This window comes from Aspergillus brunneoviolaceus, assembly GCF_003184695.1.
Source record: "Aspergillus brunneoviolaceus CBS 621.78 unplaced genomic scaffold BO95scaffold_32, whole genome shotgun sequence".
In the NCBI taxonomy this organism is placed as follows: domain Eukaryota; kingdom Fungi; phylum Ascomycota; class Eurotiomycetes; order Eurotiales; family Aspergillaceae; genus Aspergillus; species Aspergillus brunneoviolaceus.
The window spans coordinates 1-21677 of NW_020290762.1; the positions used below are offsets into that span (position 1 = coordinate 1).

The window sequence follows — 21677 nt, forward strand, 5'->3', positions numbered from 1 at the left end:
CCCCCCCCTCTCCCCCCTTCTTTGTCATCGCTCCGATTCTCCTCAATCTCATGATACTTGCTCCGTGCCATTGAGTCGTCATGGCCACATCTACTTCTAATCGGGCGAGCGCTCGGCTGGAACTGGCCAATCCGGGGACCGTCAAGATCAATGTGAAGGGTGCTTTCATTGTGGACGATGATCCGAGGTCCAAAAGTCCGGTGAGGACCGACGGGGTTTCTTATGAAGGTGAGCAACCCCCCCCCCCCCCCCTGGCGAGAAGCACGCCTTTTTCGTTTCGTGCCGGCACGTCCCACCAGTTAACCCACCGAAATTCACTTTTGCTTATAATTCTGGCTCAGGTCATGACATTCGGCTTCCGAATCACAAGGAAATTAGTCATGTAGCTGTTGACGTGAGTTAACTTTCTCCCTGACCTGACACTTTCCATCCGGACACTCCGCGGTTCCCCGCACACAATCGCAGCAAGCTCCCCGCAATCCTCAACGTTCATCGCACTAGCACCTCCAGCCTCTCCACCACCACTTTGATCAGAAAACTAACTCGAGCCATATGGTTTCTTTTTTCTTAGATCGGCGGCTCGTTGGCAAAGCTCGTTTACTTCACTCGGGAGATCGACTCTGCCGACAATGGCGGGCGACTCAACTTCATCAACTTCGAAACCTCCCGCATCGACCTCTGCATCGACTTCATCAAAGAATTGAAGGCTGAACACGAGAAGCTGAAGGGCTCGTCGGGGGCGGAGCTATGTGTCATGGCGACGGGAGGCGGGGCTTACCTGTACTATGACAAGCTCAAGGAGTCCCTCAACGTCGACATCATTCGGGAGGATGAGATGGAATGTCTCATCACTGGTACGCAAGTCTATATTACCCTTTCGTTAGTTAACATGTTGGGACGAGAACGCATCTCTGACTCGCACCTGTTTACCAACAGGCCTGGACTTTTTTATCACGGAGATCCCCAACGAGGTGTTCACCTACAGCGAAACCGAACCCATGCAATTTGCCGAGGCCCGACCGGATGTTTACCCGTACCTCTTAGTCAACATCGGCTCCGGCGTGTCCATGATCAAAGTGTCCGGCCCCAAGCAGTTCCAACGTGTAGGGGGTACACATTTGGGGGGTGGGACCTTCTGGGGTCTCATGTCGCTGCTGACGGGGGCCCGCACTTTCGACGATATGCTCGCCATGGCGGATCGGGGTGACAACAGCGGGGTGGACATGCTGGTGGGGGATATCTACGGCATGGACTACAGCAAGATCGGACTCAAGAACACGGCCATTGCAAGCACCTTCGGCAAGGTGTTCCGCCTCAAGAATCAAGCCGGGCAGCAGACAGCAGACGGGGCAGAGTCGTCGCCCGAGGAGGGGGAGCTTGATTCAATGAATGGCGATCCGAAGTTCAAGCCCGAGGATATGAGCAGGAGTCTACTCTATGCCATCAGGTGCGTCGTGATCCTCAACACTCAGTTTGCAGCAAAAGGAAACCAGTCTAACAGGTCACAGTAACAACATCGGCCAGATCGCCTACCTGCAGTCCGAGAAGCATCAGGTCAAGCACATCTACTTCGGCGGCTCCTTCATCCGCGGACACCGCCAGACCATGAACACGCTCTCGTACGCCATCAAGTTCTGGTCCAAGGGCGAGAAGCAAGCGTACTTCCTGCGTCACGAGGGCTACATCGGCTCCGTGGGCGCGTTCCTGCGGAGACAGCCTGCCAATTGGGGACGCAGGAACAGCATCGACGAGGCGTCCCTGCAGGAGCTCAAGGCGGCCTTGGAAGCCAAGCACCAAGCTACTAGTCAACCGAACGCATCCTGAATAGGATGACCCTTCCGGACAAACAGCATGCATGCTGGACAAAGATGTGTCCGGCCCCTCCCCTCCTCACCTCCTCCTCCTCATTTTGAGCGTTTTGATACCCGTCGATTGTCATGACACACATTGTACTACTGCATTTTATACTGTTTTTTATATCATAATGCTCCGTATAATCTCCGACCACCTGGAAATGTTCGATGACTTCCTCCAAATCATGGAACAAGGCATTAGACTCAGATTGTGCTTGCTGAGTGCATGTGGTTAGACTGTTATGCACTTTCTTTTTTGGATTCTTCTTGCCAGGCATCCACTGCATGTCAAGAATTATTATTCCTTTTCGGGCGGTTTCTCCTCTCGGTCATGTCTCTCGGAGTCGGCCAGTTGTCCTGTACCACTACATAGATACAAGCGTACATTGGAAACCGGGTAGATCCCGGATTGACCCGTCTACTTTTCAAGCGTCCGTACGGGTGTTACTAAGATATATTCAAGAAAGCGCCGGCAATGAGCACCCAGCAAGAGCCGCGCTATTTCTGCCCCCCAACCGCGGCATCAAGGTACAATGACCGGTCTGACTTTGATCTCCACAGCTGGAACATTTTCCTTCCCTTTCAAGCTATCCAAGGCCACCCAGATCATATAATCAAACTCATCATGACCACCCCGCGGAAGCCACACCTCGCCGTGCGCCTCCGTCTCGCAACACAGATATTTGAGCTCCGTGAGCTTGTAGTGTAGGCGAAAGAAGTCGAGGGCCTGCGCGAAGAGATCATCCACCGTGTTGCATGTGGCCACAAAGACGAACCGTTTGGGCTTGTCCTCCGAGCACAGCACAAACACCAGGCCGCCGGTCACCTTGCGCAAGGACAGCGGGTCCGCATGGTTCGTCTTGCGCCGTTTCGGGACCGGCGGCGACGACGACGATGGCGACGTTGGGGCAGGCTGTTGCTGTCTTTTTGGGTTTCTTCTGGTCTGCTGGATAGGCTCACTCACCGAGGATGACTCCTCGTCCGTGTCGTCGACCACCTCGGACAGAGGGGAGGAATCTCTGTCTGAGGATATACTGGCCACACGAGTTGCGCTCGCGACCACTTTCTGCTGCTGCTGCTGCTGCGCAGACTTCGATCTCGCCGACCTGGCAGGCACGCCCCTTTCACTAGCTCTCCTCTCTTGCGGCCGTGGGCGAACATCAGCTGTGGCCATTCCTCCTCCTCCTCCTCCTCCTCCTCCTCCTCCCTGCTGTTGCTGCTGCTGCTCCCTCTCCCTCCGGCCATCGATGAACTCCCACGCGGCCGGGTCATAGACGATCTCCTGCCCAGGCCTCATCCGCCAGACGCGCACCGCGCACGACGGCGGCGGGGGATCTTGCTCGGCGGGCGTCCATTGTCTCAGAAAAGTACCGAACGGGCTCGAGTGGGGCAGGCTGCAGACCACGATCTTCCCTCCTGGTGGTGCGGATGCGGATGCGGACGCGGAAGATGCCTCGGAACCTGAACCCGTCCGCGGGGGGCCTGCCCCCGCCGCCGCCGCCGCCGCCGTCGCCTCATACGCCACCAGCACGTTGGTCCGCGGACTCTTCAGGGGATACTGGCAGAGCTGCAGCTCTTGGCCGGTGCGGTCGAAGACCTTGTACTCCCGGATCACCCCTTCGCCCCGGTAGGAGAACGGCGGGCGCTTCTTCCGCCGCTGGCCCCGGGTGGCTTCGTGCCATTTGGCGATCTCCGCTTGCAGGTACCGGGGGAACGGGATCGGGGGGCCCTTGATGGGCTTGGAGCTGATGAAGAATGGGTTGGGGATGTCGGTGTCGGTGTCGGTGTCGGTGTTGTCGTTGTTGGGAGGGTCCGTGGTGGGTTTGTTGTTGTTGTTGTTGTTGTTGTAAGCCGCTGCCGTCACGGGGCTATGGCTATGACGAGTGACGGTGACAGTGGGAGTAGATGTAGTAGCAGCGTGGAACGGGATGTCGGGCCCGGAGTCGTAGGATGACGGCGGCGTGGACGAGGCGGACCGGCGGCTGTGCTGCTCGTTGAGGGTAGCCGGTCCTTTCGCATCGGACTCCTCGACCTCGTAGGAGTTGGATCGGGAGTTGAGGATGTTGGGGTAGAGAACGGTCGACCTCCTGGAGATTGGGGAGCACATGAAACTCGGTTAGCTCGACGTTGATTTCCCTTTCCAAAGCTCCAAAAAAGAAAAGTAACCTCCTCATAAAAAGGAGAATGCAATCGAAAAATGAGGTGGAACTGCCGCTGACCACTGGGAGTTCGACATATTTGTTTGTTCACCGCTGGTAGTTAGAGTACTCGCGTAACAGGAATCGAATCACAAAGCTGGCTGGCTTCGATGCCTCGGTGGGTGGGATTGATTTTCTTATTTTCACAGGCACAGAAAATTGTGAGAGAGTAGGAGAAAGTGCCTTGGTGTGGATTGGATGGGCATTGACTGGTCAAACAAAGAGTGCGCAATCACGCGTTGGGTGACATGTAACTACATGTACTGTAGCGCGTTTTGCGTTTGCTTTTCATTGGATTCTTATCTTAATGGGCAACCCCCGCGGAGGAACCACCTGCAGATAAGGTACTGGAATTGGATATGTTGGGAGATACCAAGGTAGATTTAGCATGTGACTAGATATTTATAAGGTGGTCGAAGGCAGTGAATGAGTATTCTGACATTGGCATAATCGGACCCTCTTCTATACTCCTGATGTAGATCACAGTGTAGCGAGTGATTTGACAGGAAGAGGTGCGCTAGGCTCCCACACTATACCCCAAGAGCAATGCCTTTGACACTCATAGCATAGATCAACAAAGTGCACTCGACAAGCACCTAGGCTTGTATAGCACATCCAAAGTTCGCGAACCAGGCTTTGATTTATCGGTGGCGCGTTTATTATAATTGGTGAGCAGGACACGGAGCCAGTAGAAAATGATGTATATTGTACAGTAAACTCGCTGTTTACAGACATGGACTCAGACCTGATCAGTACAGTGACAACTATGCAGGGACAAGGCACTCATATGTATGGCCGTGTGTAAGCCTTTGGTGAGACTGCCATTGCTCACCAGTACTGAGTGATCCTTATCCTTCATGAACCGCATTTGGATAGCTGGATACTGCCTTAGTTGTACAGTACATAGTCAAGCATGGTGAATGGGTGACTAATCCCACGTGGGCGCCGTGCCGGATCTGGCGATTCGCGTCACCGACGGGGGGGAATTCCAGCTCAGGTGATTCTAACTCCAACTCTTCCTCATCTCGATCGTATCACACCATGCTCCAAGCATGAGTCCGGGTCCTGCTCGATGCCTTCGCTGTCCGATTCGCCTCCTCCCGTTCCGCCCCCGGTGCCCGTCGAAACCCATCCGAACCGCAGCGTCGGCCTGAAAGAGCAACGAGCCCTCCCGGATCCCACCCGCCTCGCCCCTGAAGATGCATACTACACCTCTTCGCTGCCGCGCGCGCGGCCTACCTCGGCCCACTTTGACAGTTCCATGCGCGTGTTGAACCCCAACGCTGTGGCGGCGTTGCGATCGCCGCCGGCCGTGCCAGGAGCCGGTGGTGGTGGGCGAAAGGAGGTACAAAAGCTGCGGGGGACCAGCCGCCGGAGGAGACGAAAGGGCGCCTGGAAAAAGCTACTCTGGGTGAAACAGTCCTGTAAGATTGAATCGCGAGATGACCTATGAGGTCTTTCGGGTCTTGGTGTAAGGCACTAATCGAGACATTCAGATCCCGACAACTACACGGATACAGAGACCTTCCTGGACCATCTGCAGCGCAATCCTCGCGTACGCCCCTACGATTTCTGGCCTCTCGTGGCCGACTCCACCGTTATCGTACAACATGTATGCTCGGTCGCGATCTTCGTATGCTGTTTCGTTGGCATTGTGCAGGGCCGCGTGAGCCCTGTCTCGGTGGTGTGCTGGGGCAGTGTCGGGACCGCCTTGGGTTGGATCTTCTGGGATTCTTGGATTCTGCGGGAACATGTGGAGAGTGTGCAGGTCGCTGAGCGAGCATCATTAGAAGGGGATGACGGATCGAGTTCGAGTTCCATGACTAGCTCCGTCAACCCGTCGTCCAGTACCGCTAGTTCGCGTCCCTGCGGCCAGAAGGAGAACCAGGTCCATGGGCTGGGATTGTCCCTGGCACAGAATGAATCCAGTGAGCCCGCCCACCGACAGAGCATGGGAAGCGGTGGGGATGTCGATGGCAGCGGACAGGAACCAGTGTCTCCCCTGTCTGGCCCGGTGAGTGGTCCACTGGGTGGCCTGTCGTCCGAGGCGGACATGTCGCCGATGTTCTCCTCGAGGAACCGCCAACGGCTTTCTACCGTCAAGTCGGCTTTCCTGATCTACTTCTCGTTGCTCGCGCTGAGTCCCATCTTAAAGTCGCTTACCAAATCGACCGCCAGCGATTCGATCTGGGCCATGAGCTGCTGGCTGCTGATCATGAACATCTTCTCCTTTGACTACGGAAGCGGGGAGGGCGCAGGCGCCACCAAATTCCCGGCTTCCCTGTCTACCAATGCCGCAGTGATGGCTTCCACCGTATTAGCGTCTCGACTGCCATCCACCACCCACGTGTTTAGCCTGATGCTCTTCTCAATGGAGGTCTTTGGGTTGTTTCCCATTTTCCGACGGCAGCTGCGTCATGTGTCCTGGACTGGCCATGTTCTGCTGACGCTGGCGTTGGTGCTCGTCGCTGGCGGTGCCGTGGGCATCACCCTGCGTGGCGGATGGGCGGCGTTTGTGGTCGGATCCATTTTAGGGAGCATCCTGACGGCGCTGACTATGGGAGGATGTAGCTGGTGGCTGATCAGTCTCCAGAAGTATAAGAATGTGGTGACTGGGCCGTGGGATCCAGCCCGACCGATTATCCGGCGACACTGGGATTAAGGACTTGCAGCGCAGCCCAGTAGCCCGTCGTGTGGACGATCTTCAGCTTCAGAAATACTTTTACAAGATACCCATACAGTATTAAGACTTTGGATCTAGCGTTTTTCATATGAACATGGATTTGAACCGTGAAATTAACATCTTGGCTTCCCCCCGTGTAAGATCTGACCTGAGTCTGCTGTACATCGCCAAGGAAAGACAATGAAATTGGCTTCAATAGCCTCCTGTATCCCTAACTTGTGTAATTGTTTCAGAACTGAACAAAGTGCAGTGCCGGGAGGCGGTTGAGGCATGCTTGTTTTGCGGAATGTCGGCGGGAATGCTGGCCAACTGGAGCTGCCAGCAATCAACACCGCAGCAATTCCGGCCGTGACGCAAAGAAGAATCCCATATCCCATCCAAGGTGCAGGCATGGAGCAACCTCCATACCGCATCTACCATGGCACACTTTAATCATCTCATTCAACCCGTCATTGGAGGTCTGCTGTGGACTCGGGAAATTCTTCAAATGCATGCCCATGACTGGGCGACAACCCCAGGTCTAGGCAGGAGGCAGCAAAATGCCCGAGTCGGAATGGAGGCCTGTCTCCGTGTGTTTATTTCTGGATCCTCGCCAGGCTGTCAGTTTATTACTCCTGCTGGTCCACTTGGCGACGCCAAAAAGCAGGTGACAGTCACTTTGCGCGCGCTGTTCACCTGATTCAGTCCAGGGCGCACACCCACCACCTATCGACCACCACCGCCCATACAACCCGACGAGACAGGACACGAACGAACTCACGATCATGCTCAAACGACTCGCACTGGCCCTGATGGGCCTTCAGTGCGCGACAGCCTTGCGGATGGCAATGTATATTGACCAGTGAGTCCGCCCGCCTGCTATCTTTGCCTCATCACGTACTGAAAATCGAGTAGATACCACACGGCCAACCTGCCAGGTAAGGACAAGACCCAGGGTGTCACGCACGCGATCATGGCGTTCGCGCCCTCGACCCTGTTCAACTCCGACTCGCCCCCACAGTTCACCCCGTTCGAGTCCGTGTCGACGATGCGCAACCGCTTCGGCCCTGACACCAAGGTCATGATTGCCATCGGCGGATGGGGTGACACGTCTGGATTCTCGCAGGGATCCAAGGACGAGGCTTCTCGCACCCGCTATGCGAAGAACGTTGCCACCATGATCAACAACTTGGGCCTGGACGGCGTTGGTAAATCGTCCCTCTTCCCTCTTCCCTCTTCCCTCTTCCAATCTTCTACAATACACAGCCCTAACCCGTGATGAAACCCCATCCACAGACATCGACTGGGAATACCCTGGCGGCAACGGCCAGGACTACCGCCAAACACCCAACTCGGCCAAAGTGCCGGAGATCGACAACTACCCGCTCTTCCTGAAGGCGATCCGCGACGCGATCGGGCCCAACAAGCTGCTGTCGATCGCCGTGCCGGGCAAGCTAGAGGACTTCATCGCGTTCACGCCGGCCAACGGGCCCAAGATCTGGCCGTCGGTCGACATGGTCAACATCATGAGCTACGACCTGATGAACCGCCGCAACAACGTGACCATGCACCACACCTCGGTGGTGGACTCGCACACCACGCTGAAGGCGTACGCGGCCATCGGCCTCGAGAGCAGCAAGATGAACCTGGGCTTCGCCTTCTACGCCAAGTGGTTCACCACGGACCCCACCGCGGACTGCAAGACCAACCCCATCGGCTGCAAGGCGGCCGTCATGGAGAACGCCGACGGCTCGGACAACGGCAAGTCCGGCGCCCTGACCTTCGAGAAGAGCACCATGAGCGCCGCCCCGGGTAATCTGAAGACGTCCACCGATGGCACGTGTGGCTTCGACAAGGGCACCAAGTGTCCTTCTGGACAGTGCTGCAGCCAGTACGGGAATTGGTACGTGCCCCCTTGTGAATTCATCAGATGCATCATGATCTATCTCCCTCTGGATGTGAACTGACAGACAGCAAAGCGGTACAACCGACGACTTCTGCCAGGCGGGCTGCCTCTCTGACTACGGCACCTGCAAGGGCATCTCGATCACGGACTCGTGGCGCCGCGCCCTGAGCGAGGGCACCACCGACGCCACCATGGGCGGCCAGTACTACTTCGACGACAGCGTCAACATCTTCTGGAGCTGGGACACGGGCGACCTGATCGGCCGCAAGTTCACGGACATCGTCGACGCCGAGCAGGTCGGCGGCATCATGGCCTGGAGTCTGGGCGAGGATACCCTGTCGTGGGAGCATCTGTCTGCCATGCAGAAGGGGGCGAGCACGCGGTAGCTGTAACCATCCTTTACCCCAGTTGTTCGTCTACATGTATGTCTATGTGTATGTTGTATAAGAAGTACCCAGTTGCACGTCGCAGAATTTATCTAGTTCATGTGCAGCGAGGGCACGCAATGATAAAGAATGAGAGAGATCATTTACCCAACCCCAAGAAAACTTGCAAACAATACTCCAGCTTGTTATACAGTACACTACCCAATCTATCCCCCCCCCTTCCCACAAAAGCGAGATCAACTCGCCCCAACTCACACCCCATCCCCACCCACATATCCAGACCCAATCTCTCTAAGTGCAGCTGTCCGACCCATAAACAAACGTGCCATCCGAGTCCTCACACCCGCAAGTCCCATCAGTCGGGCTCTTGATGCACCCCGTTCCGACCCCCGAGGACTCGCCATTATCGCTGCAATATCGCCGCCTATGTCAGCCCGCATCCTCACCCAAGACAATCCCCAACAACCCCCCAGGTTCAGGTTCAGGCTCAGGGTTCCAGGGAATATAGAACAGAAAAAAAAGGGAAGGGACAACTAACTTCCAGAAGAACGTCCAGCAATCCGAGTCGGAGTCGGTCATCTCGGCGTCCGTGGGCGCCGTGCACGTGTACGCGCTGCAGGTGCCGTAGGGGGCGCCGTGCGAGGAGTCGTACTCGTGGTCCGTCACGAAGACGGCGAAGGTTTGGGTGCCTTGTTCGGGGTGTCAGTTTCCTTTTTCTATAAGGCAGGGGGGACAGGACGTACCTGAGGTGCGGGTGTTGTGCGAGCACTCGGCGGCTTGGATGGCGGTGGAGACTTTGCTGGCTGTTGTTTTTGTGCCGCGTTCTTGTGTTAGCATGCTGGGTAAGTTCGTGGGGGTGGGCGGGTTGAGCTTGAGGGCCGCGGGGTGGGTTTAGGTTTAGGCGAGACAGGAGGTAGGCTTTACCAGAGCAGTTGTAAGTGCCGGGACATTTGCCCTTGGTGTTGGTGGAGGCCGGGTCGAGGGTCGCGGCGGCCAGGGAGGCGGCGCTGAGGACGACGTAGAGGAGGGAGTTGGTGGAGACCATTTTTGGCAATTTGATACTGACAGATGGCAGGTTGCTGGTGCTGGTGCTGGTGCTGGTGCTGTTGAGAACAAAAGAAAAGTTGGGCGGGAGGTGTAGACCTTTATATAGATGCCAGCTTCTCCGCAGAAACTACCACTCCAGTACAATTCGATCGGTCACCTACCTCTCTATCTGACACTGCCTGGCCCCGGGATGTACGTGTCCTGAGTCGAAGCGAAACCGAAACCCAGGGGTGCATGTGGATCAGTCTCCATGGTCGGGATTCTGGATTCTAGGATTGTGGACTCATCTGAAAGACGGGGTCGTGTGTGTCAGAAGGAGACGGAAGACGGAGGATGGAAGATGCAGACGGCAGGAATCATCAGGCGGACCAGTCTAGAAGCTCTTTGGACTGGGGCAGATTTTGGGTAATTTAAGCTTGTTACAACGCCGTCGTTTGGGATTACCCACTTCGTCTCCACTCGGCGGGATCGGCGCGGGATCAGGAGATGATGATTGAGTGAGGGAATAATAAGGTATAGTTCGCTGGAATATAGGTTGGTTTCACCGTGGATAGACTGCAGCCTACCTAGTACAGATCTCCTGCCCTGCTGGCTGTGGCTTGACCAACTGTTGTGGATGGGAGACATGTTGCCTCCGTTTGCATACAACCCACAGCTCATGTCGTTGACATATTGATATTATATACTTCATAACTCCCAAAAAAGTGACAAAGAAGGAAGGTAAAATCAAAGAGACAGACCGAAACTTGCACAGACAGTTTGGATCAAGAAGGGTATAGACACAACACAACATCATGCAACGTCGAGAACATTCTGCTCACACCTCGCTCACGTAGTCCGGTTCATTCACACCACTCGCTCATTTCCTACTCGTAGCCTCCAACTCCGACGGCCCTCTCGCCATCGCTTCATAATAAACCTGCCCAGGCTGGTGCCCGTGTGCCTGCTCCTGGTACACCTGCTGTTGTTGCTGCGCATCCCAACTCCAATGGCCCCCCTGACTCTGGGGCGGCGGTGACCCCGACAGATCCGGACTGGTCGCATACACCGCCGTTCCGGGAGACTGCGCGTTGCCGTAGTCCCCGTAGGGCTGTTGCATCTGCTGTTGCTGCTGGAGAGGCTGTCCGGGAGCCGTCTGCATCATGCCAACCCCTAGCCCGGCGACGCCCGCGTCGTAGTCACTCTTTCCCCGTCCATGTCCCTGGCTCTGCGCCTGGTCCCCGCCACCATGACCGGGGCTCAACATCGCCGCCCACTTCGCCGTCCGCTCCGTGCGACCGTCCTGTGAGGACATCCACTTCTGATACACCCTGTTCCGTCCCAGAAGGAAGAATAATGCGCCCAAGATGCCGACGAAGGCGACGGAGCCCACGACGATACCTGCTATGGCGCCGCCGCTGAGGCCGCCGGATCCGGACGACGAGGAGGCAGATGGACTGGAGCTGGCGGTGCTGTTGGAGGTGGGAATGGAGCCTTCGGCCGGCATGGACTGGCCAGGGACGAGCATGTAAGGGTAAGTTTTTGCTTTCTCGTATTGCGCTTCCCAGGTCATCGTTTCGTTCTGAGAGAGGTGGAGTGGGGTCAGTTTGACGTGGTCAGATAGACAAGAGGGCTGAAAGAGAGACGTACAGGATTGATGACGCCTACCATGCCATTGACAAGGCAGGAATCTATGGCTGTGCAGTAGAAGAAGGTTGGCTGTGCCTTGGATCAGTTTGCTGTCGCATATAGGTCGCTTGTGTCTTGCTAGAGGGCGGCAAGAACATACCTCGGTGTCGTTCACAACGAGGGACCATGTAGGTGGCTAACACAAAATGATTGTCAGGTCACAACTTTCGACAAGAGTACATCAGAGGCAGTACCGGTCCGACCAAATCGCCATCATCTTCATTGAAACTGTTGAAGATTCCCGAGTAGAAGACGGACTTGCTAGCAGGCACACACGGCGCTAGGTAGTCGGCTTTCACGACTGAATGGTTCCGGGGATAGAATTCGAACACAATCACGTCGCCAACTTTGGCAGTGATGTTATGCGGAGAATACCCATGGGGAGAGGTCTTGGAGCCAACTTCGACCGTGTGTGTCGCCACGCCCGTTGTTGCTGACGAGGTGGAGGAGCGGCTTGCCGTCGATGTCGTCGCCGTAGTCGTCGCCGCCGAAGTTATCGACGATGTGTCCCCGTAATAGGACATCTTGATGGTGCTTGCAGTTAACGACGAGAACAAGAAGGAAAGTCAAGATGTAGTAGCAGCGTAAGTTGTGAAAGTCGTGGCGAGGGGTCAGCAGACAAAGGGGGCTGAAGAGACAGAACAATTTTCCTCTTATTCCGTGAGACAAGGCTGAGCAGGTCGTCAAATCTGGCTGTGTAGGTCGCACAAAGCCTTCGGCTGGCGAGGCCGCGAGTTTAACACTCGAGATTGAATAAAGAAACAGGGATTCGCATCTGAATCTGAAGCACTCAGAGACAAAGGAATGATGACATCGTCTCCGACCGAGAGGATAATGGTACAAACTCAAAAGACGACCGAGAGTTGAGAGGGGGAAATCGAGATGAGGGGCTTCTCCTCCCTGCATTCGGAAGGATTTCTCACATCGGGCTCTGTCTTCATTTCCCATGTTCTTCGTCTTTTGGCTTTTGGCTGCTTGTTGGCAGTACAATACCTCGTGTTCGTAATCATCTGCCGGCGTTGCCATTGGTTAGGGCTTTGGCACGGACAGCCATCCCAACCAGCAGGCAATCAATAGCTTTCTTGGCTCCGGCCGGACCACAGGTGCAATTAAACATAACGTTAACTTAAAGCACTGGGGTCTCGACTTATTCAGATCGATCTTTAAATCTTTTCTCGGAACCCATCATTTCATGTAGCTATGCCCTTAGATGCAGACCTGAATCGCTGTATAGCTCGTTAGCGGTGGAGTCTCCGGATCAGCCACCTGCAGAGTCAGATGCAGGGTCTGGCTACCATCCTTATCACTTACAACCGCCCTCCCTTCGCGGTCGAAGACGAGAGAGAGAGACCAAAGAGACACAACTTTGTTTCCCGGACTCCGTGTTGAAGCCCCACTGGACCACATTCTCTTCTATCGTTCAATGGTTCGTCGACGGCTCGATCCATTGAGACCATCTGAAGGAGAGGGAGTCGCCGTCTGGAACGAACGTCTCCCAAGCATCGAAGATCAACCTTGAGTCCACAGCAGCACTCGATGAATTGGGTCCCAGACCATCGGTACTGTCAACAACGATTATCTGTTCGTATTCCAGCTTTGGCTCGTCTGACGCAGAGTGTCCATTGTTCCCGGCGGCAAAATCGTCCTGATATGCTTCGCTCAATCCAAACAAGCAATGCGTGGCGTTCACAACGAGTTCCATACTCCTGATACTTAATGTCGACTATCCCAATCTGAATGAGAGGTTGGAAAATGGGAGGACTGCCGTTGATAATGGCTTCATAACCAAGATACTCCGCATGTAGCATGCCCACACGATCGTCAACAATCGGTCACCCAGGTGAAACCAGGGCCGTATCCGATCAGCCCCAGTGGAGGATCACTTTCAGTGTTGGAGAGCCAGATTGCTAGGCCATATCGATGGATTCTGTGGAGAACGCGAAGCATGCGACATCAGGCTAGGGGCGATGGATTGACGCGTCTCTATCGTCCTGATCAGAGTGAAGAGACTCGAATGCGCGGACGGATGATCCTGTATCGGAGGGTATGTGGTTAAGGCTGATATCGGGGGAACGAGAAGTTTCACAAGTGAAAAGATCACAACTTGGGGACGTGAGCACGTTTGTGTTCTAGATGATAAGGTGTAAGAGAGGGCAACACTAGTCAGTCGCGGAAGGTTTACTCTCTAACGGCCCCTATGCGCTTGATCGGCTGTGGTGGTGCTCCAAGCGGTAGTCACCATTCATTCGTCAGGTGACCCTCCTTGCAGAAATGACTTCCATGCGTCGGTGCAGGTACTTGGTCCTAGAATGGCTGGTGATACGATTTTGATGTGACTTTTATATTTCGACTTCCATCGGAATTGTACTATCAAAAACACCGCCGCCATCCGATCACGACTCAAGTCCTTGAAACAGACACACTACAATATCAGCACAAGCGACTAAGACTACAAATCCACACCCCGATATTCTCGTCCGCTTTCGTTGCTTCGACCCGAAAATCCCGGATCCCTTGTGATTGACTTACGAGACACGCCACGCTCCGGCTTTGAACCTGTTGGGATGTTCGACGACAAGACAGCCTTAGCAATCCGGCTCTGGTGGCTCCCCATGCGATCTTTGTGCGGAAAGGTAGACCTGACGGTGCCTCCATCCTTCCCAACTGGTCGCTTAGAAAGTCCCATTGGCGGTGTCTTTTACAGAAGTGGGATCTTGCACAGGCTTGAGACATCGCAGACCATCTCTTCCGGCTGATGCTGACGATATCGATTCCGGACCTAGAGGCCATGCCCTTCTCGTCTTTCGATGTCCTGCAGGTGCAGTGGTATTGAGCCAGAATTGCTGCTCCGATGCTGCAGATGTCGAACTCGAAGAAGTCGACACTTTCAGTTGGGACGAAGATAAGTAGAAGGAGGATAATAAACGGCGGATGCAAGATGCGGGCAATAAAAGATTGTGTATTGGAGGCAGTGGCACGCAGCGTCGCATCGATGGGCTGCAGGCTGTATGTTGTAGCCCGTCACAAGTTGATCCACTCTGTCAATGCACAGGTTTATTTGTATTTTATCAGTGGACAACCATCATACTCATTACGACAATCACATTGATTCCGCATTCATCTGTCTCATGATTCACTGCGAATACTTGCTATTAATCTCGGATGGAATGTCGGGCAGGTGGTCAACTTCTCTTCTTATCCTCAACCGGTTGGTCGACGTCCGAAGCTGCTGGAGATCAGAGTATAGAAAAAGAGTCTTTCTTTACAAGGAAAGAATCGAGGAGGCTCGGAAACGTGAACGATCATGGCGCTCATCTGCAAGGGGGGAGTATGAGAGGTCACGTGGGAGTCTTTGTACTCTGTAGATGAAGGAAGTATGTACATTTGCGGCATTTGCGGCATTTGCGGGGTAAGATAATCCCGCGTGTTGAGGTACAAGCAGCGAATACCAAGCTAAAACGGGCACAAAGAATCGAGATGAACACTCTATATCGACCCGCTTGAAGATCATTTATAGTTGATGTCTGCTAAAATTCAGACTATTCTGGACACTCCTGCTAATCACTGCATGATTCATCTCGCACCGCGGCAAACCAGATATTGTTCTGCTCAACTCCCCGCCTTTCTCCCCCACAGATCCCTCCTTTTGCTAAGACCATACATGTCACATTCCGGTCAAGGCATACATCATGGACCGATTCTCCTTTCCGATGCGACTCTTTCCTATTTGCTGTTGTTGCCCCTTCTACCTTTCTGACTCTTGTAGGACGCGGTTGCTATGGCTGACGCTGACGTCGCTGCAGATGTTGTGAATGACAGCTGTTCACCTCGTGCATTCCTGCATCAGACCCCACAAACTCGTGACTGCATCAGGTGACCTCCGCCACTGCCGATTAGAGGGGGCGATCCCCCGCGGCGGACAACTTGAGGCTACAAGCCTACAACAAGGCCTCTGTACAACCATGTCCTGTAACTACAAGGACGTTGTAATCTATGAGCGGAGACAATGTGGAGGAACACCTGACTTGTTGTCAGGACTGATGCTGAAGCAACGATAACAAGATCCCTGGCAGCCATTGCGTGCTACAGGACTTTTGTTTCACCATCTCCATGAGACAGGGCCATATAAAAAGATGGAGAAATGGATAGAAGGGTTGCCTTATTTTTGGAGGTCGAGTTTGGCTTTGCGCCTCTCCGCCTGGTCTCGAGTCCGGATCTGCAGACAGGTCATGAGTGCAAATCGTCATCGTTGCTGAAACAGCAAAGCAGAGCCCGTTCTCCCCCTCCATCCTCGTCCAGAGCGCATGATGAATGGGATAGGATTGAGCATCTGATCTCTGGAGCCTACCGAATGGTGGGGCTCAGCACAAACCAAAGTCAAGAAAGTCCGTCGGGCGCATTGAAACTGAATGTAGTCGAAGCTACCGAGACGGGAAGCCAATCACCGGTTGCGGTTGTGCACGGATGGATCACTGGGTGGCCGTCTTTCACTCCCGCGGCCCAAAATTATGGAGGAAATTCCCTTCAATCTTCCCTCCTTATCAGCCAAATCTTTATCCTAATTGTCTGACTAGACTACCTTCACCGACTCCTCAAATATAATCTTCTTGTTAATATCTTCTGTTTGAACTCGCTTCCCTCCACCCTCCTGGGTTTAGCCTTTGGTTTGGACCCCTTGGCCAAAGTCTCATTTTCTTATAAGATGTCACCATCCTCCCACTGCTAGTCATGTCTGTTGACGAGCCTGCACCGTGGCCGGTTCTGCTTGTTCATTGCAGGCTGTGATCATTTTTCTCATCTGCTTGCCTCTCGAACACTCGTCCCCGTCCCCTCACCAATTCAATTGCTGGCCTTCACTACTGGACTGAATAGAATGCTGAGGCGCCGCTATTGCTTTCCGAGCTGAGCTTTTGTCTGGTGACGTCGGTCAGTCCATAATCGCGTACCGAATAGGAAATTGATAGCTGACAACATGCTCTATCAACACAGATTGCCCCTCAATCTATAGACACCACGAAGATTTTTTTGTCCCACTTGGTCTCTTTGCGACATCATAATGGCCTCTCAAGAGTCACCGTTGGCTTCGGCGTCGGAGCAGCCCAACACAAAAAAGAGCCGATTCGCCGGTTGGTTTGGAAAAAGGACGCCGAAGATATCAGCACCAGAAGCGGAAAACAATGACTCTTATCGTCCCAAAGCCACGCTCGGGATTTTAAGTGACAAAGAGACCGATGAGGTACCTGGTGAGTGGCTGAATCAGGCAGGAGATTCCGGTTGGCAGTGGTAGAACGTGCCGGCTCACAATGTGAACGCAGGAACGGTCCTTCTGCTCTCTTCTAATCGCAACGAGCCGTTGGGGTTGAGGCACCAACCACATCGTGAATCCAGCTCCTCCATACCTTCACCTTATCCACCGTCGCGGGCTTCATCCCGCTCCGTCCCACCACAGAAGAAGACCGCCAACGGTCAGATTATCCTGAACCCACAGCCCGATGATTCAGCAAACGATCCACTGAACTGGCCTGTATGGCGCCGAGATGCGGCTTTGGTATCCTTAGGCTTTTATTGCCTGATGGGCGGGGGCATGACCCCGATCCTGGCTGCCGGTTTTGAGCAAGTCGCCTCGGATTATGGCGTAACCACTCAAAGGGTAGCTTATACCACGGGGTTATACATGCTTGGCCTTGGGGTCGGGTCTGTAGTAATGTCCCCAACAGCTATTCTGTTTGGGAAACGCCCAGTGTATCTCCTGGGCGCAACGCTCTTCATCCTTTCTGCCGTCTGGTGTGCGCTGTCACCCAACTACCCCAGTCTGGTTGTCGCCCGCATTTTCCAGGGGATCGCAGTAAGCCCGGTCGAGTGTCTGCCGTCCGCAACTATTGCAGAGATTTTCTTCTTGCATGAACGGGCATATCGCGTTGGAATCTACACGCTTCTTCTGCTAGGGGGCAAAAACCTCATTCCTTTGGTCAGTGCAGCTATCATTAGCAGCCTAGGATGGCGTTGGGTCTTCTGGGTCGTTGCCATTGTTGTCGGCGGCTGTCTTGTCCTTCTTTTCTTTTTTGTACCGGAAACATTCTGGGACCGCACCCCTCGACCTCATCGACCCCGCAAACGCCCCAGCATCTATCGTGGAATGTCAAACATCATGGCTCATGGATTCCGAGGCCGGCACCCACATGCCCACCGTCTGGAAGATCCGTCGCCAGATGAGGAGCTGGCTCCTGCCCAACCAAAGAAGGCCAAGAAGGGACACGTTGGCTTTGTTGATGGAGCTGGTGAAGGCGATACCCACGATCTGGAGAAGGTACAGAACGAAGAGCAGGAAAATCAAATCACCCCCGCACTTGAAGTTTCTGCAAGCCAGCCAGGCCCAGAAGCAGCACATCCTGCTGATTATGAGAAAGATGACGGTTTCCTCACTCCACCTGTTCCCGGGGCAGTATCTCCCTCGGAGCTCGAGACGGGTCGGCGGTTTGAACTCTCTCCGGCTCGTAGTGAGTCTATGGACCCTGCTCCGCCAGCTACTCCCGCAGCACAATACACCAACCGACTCCGTGAGCAGCCCAGGATTTCTTTCACGTACTACCTCCGGCCTTGGAATGGGCGCATTGCTCACGACAACTGGTTTCGTGTTGCCTTGCGACCGTTCATATTGTTTGCCTACCCCGCAGTGCTGTGGTCCGCCACTGTATACGCTCTTTCGGTGGGATGGCTCATCGTGATCTCCGAAGCAGTCGGCTCTATCTACGAAAAGCGAGATTCGTACAACTTCACGGCTTTGCAGGTTGGCCTGGTGTACATCTCGCCGTTCGTGGGTGGTCTCCTTGGAACTGCAGTAGCGGGCAAAGTTTCGGATATCATTGTGAAGTACATGACACGGCGTAATGGAGGCATATACGAGCCGGAGTTTCGTCTGGTTATGGCGCTTCCAATTGCTCTCGCCACAACCATTGGTCTCATGGGATTTGGATGGAGTGCCGAGGAGCGCGATATGTGGATTGTGCCGACCATATTCTTTGGTATTGTTTCTTTTGGATGCTGCCTTGGGAGTACGACATCCATTACCTTTTGTGTTGACAGCTACCGGCAGTATGCTGGTGAAGCTCTGGTGACACTCAATTGGAGCAAAAGTTCGTACTGCCCCCTTCCCCACGGCTGACCCCTGCGCTTCAACAAAACACCCAACTAACCGTTTCCCGCAGACGTGTTCCATGGACTCATATTCTCGCTCTTCATCGTGGACTGGTTGGATGCAGAAGGATCCCGGCTGGTGTTCATTGCATTGGGAGTGATTCAGCTGGGTTGCTTACTGGCCACCATCCCTATGTATATCTATGGGAAACGACTTCGCATGTGGACTGTGAGGAAACAATTGATGGAGAAATTCTAGAAAGATGCCTTCTTGGATGTGTACTGTACTATCCTTGGGAGGGGCACTATTGCCGTTCATCTCTGATCCGTGATGTCCTTCCGTTTCGCCGGACGGGAAAATACCCATTGGACGGGGGAGACTGGGGCAAATCTTGTTTTCATCACTTGCCGATCGGCATTTGTACAGTACCTATACGGAGTAGAACACCGCCATATTACCTTGCTTATGATACGGTAGACATGCATCGAGCTAGGACGATTTTGACATTACTGAGATGTCATAGCTGACGGATCAGGGCCCATCAGATCGGGACGGCAGGGAAAGCCAAACCTGGGTATGGCCATCCGGTGTCTCACGGGCTCACACCCACAGCTTACTCACCGATGGAGTGACTGATGTCAAATGCTCGGTGGGCCTCAACTGACCCGAGGGCGAAGGCGAGGCGCACAGCCTCCATGGCGACTGACAGAGACTTTTTCCGGATTTTGTGATTGGCAGAACATCACTAGACAACTGCCGTGGAGTTACTAATCGCCTGAGTTTTGCCAGTCCACCGCACTGCAGCTTCTAGACTGCTTAGTCACCCTCACCTGCCGTGGGCTTAATTATCTAACGCTCAGTGATCGGTCCGCAAGCAGATTCAGATTCATTCCAGAGTCAGATCCTAGTCGGCCGAAGGCAGCTGTAGCTGCAGGTGCAGCAACTATTTTGTCGATCATGACGCGGGATACGACGTCAGCGGTGAAGGCATGAAGAGGAAACTTGTATTTAGATGTACTCGAGTAGATGCATAGAGATAAGCGTAAGCACAGGAAAACAATTCCATGCCCGCCTTGTCTAGCCTTGCCTTGCCTAGCCTGGAGCCTCCTTGATTGCCCCTCCCTCACCGGTTATATGTAAAAATTGCAGACGGAAAATGTTGATCCAAGACTCCAAGTGTTTACCCTAGCGAGGTCCTTCCCGTCCTCCAACCTTTGAAAGCCCACATGTCGACACCTTAGGCAGTAAGCGGCAGTCGAGCCCTGGAGGCGGAGGTCTCTCAATTGTGGATGGGAAGAAAAGAGCTGCCCTCACTGGTGGGTTCTCAGCCCGTCCCCAGTCCACCATCCATCCACCTTCAGTATGATCAGATCCCTCAAGAGGACTAGCGCAAATAAAACCTGGTTTGAAACCAAGTCCCCAGGAGCCCAAGCCCCCAGGGCTGCCGTCCCGGAAAGCGGAATGGGCGGAGCTATCGATGAAGAGTCACCCAATCACATCTTCAAACAGGGATTTCCGGCAGACGAAGGATGAAATCGCCAGCGATTTCAGTGGGGTTCGAGTCCACTGCAGTAGATACTTGAAGGCGAACAAAGTGACATGTTGGAGATGGATGCTGGTTACTTTTTGAAGAAGGGTGCTTGTGAGAGATCCAGTCATATGTGAATTGGTAACTCTTTGTATGATTCATTGACCCGTGAAGTTAGGACTGTGAAGTATCCGTACTCTGTACTCCGTACATAACTGGAAATGGGAATATGGTACACACTCTACACATAGTACAGCATCTTCACCCGCAAAAGAATAATGTGTGTCTAGGACCTTCATCATGTACTCGGCTCACAGTTCCTGGGTCGTCACGACACGAGAAAGTCGTGGAGTTCTGGAGTTGCATGATCCAGGTCTACAGGATAACAAGGACCGAGTCCATATTGGATCTCATTTGTTGGGTCATTCTCCATTTATTCAAAAAGATTCAAGATCCTCAGATCTACTCCCCACTAGGTATTGTATCTTTTATTCCCTTCTTTTGCCATCGCCACATTCGACGGGTACCCCCGGATAAGGCGCAGTTGTGTGGACTGACTGACAGCTGATGAGGTGGCTTTCAATGAGACAATCGGTCATCGACTGTTGATTATGATCCTGGTCAGTCACTGGCTGTGGTGATCCTTGTTATGTGGTTTTCTACATTCCACGTAAGATTTGCCATCCGGAATTTCCTGATTCATGCGTCCGTTGCTTTCTGGCCATGACTAATCTGCTACTTACACATACTTTTTTTTTGGAACCGTGCAAACTGCAAAGTAAACTAGGTACTGTACCTACTGAGTAACTATGGATGCATTGTTTCGGTCTGTATGTAAAATGAAAGATTAATTTCCCTATCCACAGCTACTGCTGGTTGATGTCCTAAAAGAGTCACTTTTTTGCATAAATTTGCTGACTGATTAACAAATTGACCAAACCATTGACTTGATGGCTGAGTTACTGATTACTCTGCTCTTGTCTTGTCTTGTCTTGTTTCGTCTCGCCTACCCTTCCTCCTCTTATTCCCACTCACTCACTCCTGCTCCTCCACCACCACCACCACCTCCTCCTCCTTCGATTGCCCTGCAAGCAATCCTTGATTGAGTTGATACTAATAAACCCGCTCGATTCCAGCTGGCTTTCCAGCAGCTTGCTCTTCCCCTTCCCTCTTCTTTCCTTCTTTCTTCCTTTTCTACATTCTACTGCTACTCAACCCCATCATCCTACATTTTCTCTGTCCTCCCATCTAGCCTCTTTCCGACCTCGACTATCGCGACGTCACCTCCCTTGTG

General features: G+C 53.6%; 9 protein-coding genes across 9 annotated transcripts; 4 read left to right on the top strand and 5 right to left on the bottom strand.

Annotated features, from left to right (window-relative positions):
* BO95DRAFT_442532 (pantothenate kinase) lies at positions 1-2268 on the top strand. Its single transcript, XM_025586447.1, has 5 exons — positions 1-228; positions 342-394; positions 572-854; positions 937-1447; positions 1509-2268. Exons 1-5 carry the CDS (start codon positions 81-83, stop codon positions 1822-1824), a joined length of 1311 nt encoding a protein of 436 aa, XP_025442397.1. The 5' UTR covers positions 1-80; the 3' UTR covers positions 1825-2268.
* BO95DRAFT_442535 (uncharacterized protein) lies at positions 2059-4198 on the bottom strand. Its single transcript, XM_025586448.1, has one exon. The coding sequence runs from the start codon at positions 3958-3960 to the stop codon at positions 2377-2379; it is 1584 nt and encodes a 527-aa protein (XP_025442398.1). The 5' UTR covers positions 3961-4198; the 3' UTR covers positions 2059-2376.
* Positions 4199-4784: 586 nt separating this feature from the next.
* pigc (phosphatidylinositol N-acetylglucosaminyltransferase) lies at positions 4785-6931 on the top strand (the record flags this gene model as incomplete). Its single annotated transcript, XM_025589718.1, has 3 exons — positions 4785-4852; positions 5195-5475; positions 5548-6931. 3 exons carry the CDS (start codon positions 4785-4787, stop codon positions 6711-6713), a joined length of 1515 nt encoding a protein of 504 aa, XP_025442399.1. The 3' UTR covers positions 6714-6931.
* Positions 6781-7340, bottom strand: BO95DRAFT_125360 (uncharacterized protein). Its single transcript, XM_025580471.1, has one exon. The coding sequence runs from the start codon at positions 7145-7147 to the stop codon at positions 6848-6850; it is 300 nt and encodes a 99-aa protein (XP_025442400.1). The 5' UTR covers positions 7148-7340; the 3' UTR covers positions 6781-6847.
* On the top strand, positions 7295-9061 carry BO95DRAFT_388681 (glycosyl hydrolase, family 18). The gene is made up of 4 exons (XM_025583561.1): positions 7295-7575; positions 7629-7921; positions 8010-8616; positions 8693-9061. The coding sequence occupies exons 1-4, from the start codon at positions 7499-7501 to the stop codon at positions 9003-9005; spliced, it is 1290 nt and encodes a 429-aa protein (XP_025442401.1). The 5' UTR covers positions 7295-7498; the 3' UTR covers positions 9006-9061.
* Positions 9062-9281: 220 nt separating this feature from the next.
* BO95DRAFT_442538 (uncharacterized protein) lies at positions 9282-10414 on the bottom strand. Its single transcript, XM_025586449.1, has 4 exons — positions 9930-10414; positions 9749-9808; positions 9544-9694; positions 9282-9414 (listed from the first exon to the last, which is right to left on the bottom strand). The coding sequence occupies exons 1-4, from the start codon at positions 10048-10050 to the stop codon at positions 9297-9299; spliced, it is 450 nt and encodes a 149-aa protein (XP_025442402.1). The 5' UTR covers positions 10051-10414; the 3' UTR covers positions 9282-9296.
* Positions 10415-10573: 159 nt separating this feature from the next.
* BO95DRAFT_514232 (uncharacterized protein) lies at positions 10574-12244 on the bottom strand (the record flags this gene model as incomplete). The annotated part of the gene is made up of 4 exons (XM_025591665.1): positions 10574-11613; positions 11682-11750; positions 11821-11856; positions 11915-12244. 4 exons carry the CDS (start codon positions 12242-12244, stop codon positions 10912-10914), a joined length of 1137 nt encoding a protein of 378 aa, XP_025442403.1. The 3' UTR covers positions 10574-10911.
* A 650-nt stretch (positions 12245-12894) lies between these two features.
* BO95DRAFT_442541 (uncharacterized protein) lies at positions 12895-13477 on the bottom strand. Its single transcript, XM_025586450.1, has one exon. The coding sequence runs from the start codon at positions 13420-13422 to the stop codon at positions 13141-13143; it is 282 nt and encodes a 93-aa protein (XP_025442404.1). The 5' UTR covers positions 13423-13477; the 3' UTR covers positions 12895-13140.
* A 3164-nt stretch (positions 13478-16641) lies between these two features.
* On the top strand, positions 16642-19437 carry BO95DRAFT_481982 (putative MFS transporter). Its single transcript, XM_025590228.1, has 3 exons — positions 16642-16963; positions 17036-18853; positions 18926-19437. The coding sequence occupies exons 1-3, from the start codon at positions 16777-16779 to the stop codon at positions 19111-19113; spliced, it is 2193 nt and encodes a 730-aa protein (XP_025442405.1). The 5' UTR covers positions 16642-16776; the 3' UTR covers positions 19114-19437.
* Positions 19438-21677: the final 2240 nt, after the last annotated feature.

Excerpts from the sequence above, each read along its gene's own strand:
- BO95DRAFT_442541 (XM_025586450.1), bottom strand. The coding sequence starts at position 13,422 with ATGGAACTCGTTGTGAACGCCACGCATTGCTTGTTTGGATTGAGCGAA.
- BO95DRAFT_125360 (XM_025580471.1), bottom strand. The coding sequence starts at position 7,147 with ATGCGGTATGGAGGTTGCTCCATGCCTGCACCTTGGATGGGATATGGG.
- BO95DRAFT_388681 (XM_025583561.1), top strand. The coding sequence starts at position 7,499 with ATGCTCAAACGACTCGCACTGGCCCTGATGGGCCTTCAGTGCGCGACA. Across the intron at positions 7,576-7,628 it reads ATGGCAATGTATATTGACCA|ATACCACACGGCCAACCTGC; the intron begins GTGAGTCCGCCC and ends AAAATCGAGTAG. Across the intron at positions 7,922-8,009 it reads CTTGGGCCTGGACGGCGTTG|ACATCGACTGGGAATACCCT; the intron begins GTAAATCGTCCC and ends CCCCATCCACAG.
- BO95DRAFT_442538 (XM_025586449.1), bottom strand. The coding sequence starts at position 10,050 with ATGGTCTCCACCAACTCCCTCCTCTACGTCGTCCTCAGCGCCGCCTCC. Across the intron at positions 9,695-9,748 it reads GCACAACACCCGCACCTCAG|GCACCCAAACCTTCGCCGTC; the intron begins GTACGTCCTGTC and ends ACCCCGAACAAG. Across the intron at positions 9,415-9,543 it reads TGCTGGACGTTCTTCTGGAA|CGATAATGGCGAGTCCTCGG; the intron begins GTTAGTTGTCCC and ends GCGATATTGCAG.
- BO95DRAFT_481982 (XM_025590228.1), top strand. The coding sequence starts at position 16,777 with ATGGCCTCTCAAGAGTCACCGTTGGCTTCGGCGTCGGAGCAGCCCAAC. Across the intron at positions 16,964-17,035 it reads AGAGACCGATGAGGTACCTG|GAACGGTCCTTCTGCTCTCT; the intron begins GTGAGTGGCTGA and ends ATGTGAACGCAG. Across the intron at positions 18,854-18,925 it reads GACACTCAATTGGAGCAAAA|ACGTGTTCCATGGACTCATA; the intron begins GTTCGTACTGCC and ends CGTTTCCCGCAG.
- BO95DRAFT_442532 (XM_025586447.1), top strand. The coding sequence starts at position 81 with ATGGCCACATCTACTTCTAATCGGGCGAGCGCTCGGCTGGAACTGGCC. Across the intron at positions 395-571 it reads TTAGTCATGTAGCTGTTGAC|ATCGGCGGCTCGTTGGCAAA; the intron begins GTGAGTTAACTT and ends CTTTTTTCTTAG. Across the intron at positions 855-936 it reads GATGGAATGTCTCATCACTG|GCCTGGACTTTTTTATCACG; the intron begins GTACGCAAGTCT and ends GTTTACCAACAG.
- BO95DRAFT_442535 (XM_025586448.1), bottom strand. The coding sequence starts at position 3,960 with ATGTGCTCCCCAATCTCCAGGAGGTCGACCGTTCTCTACCCCAACATC.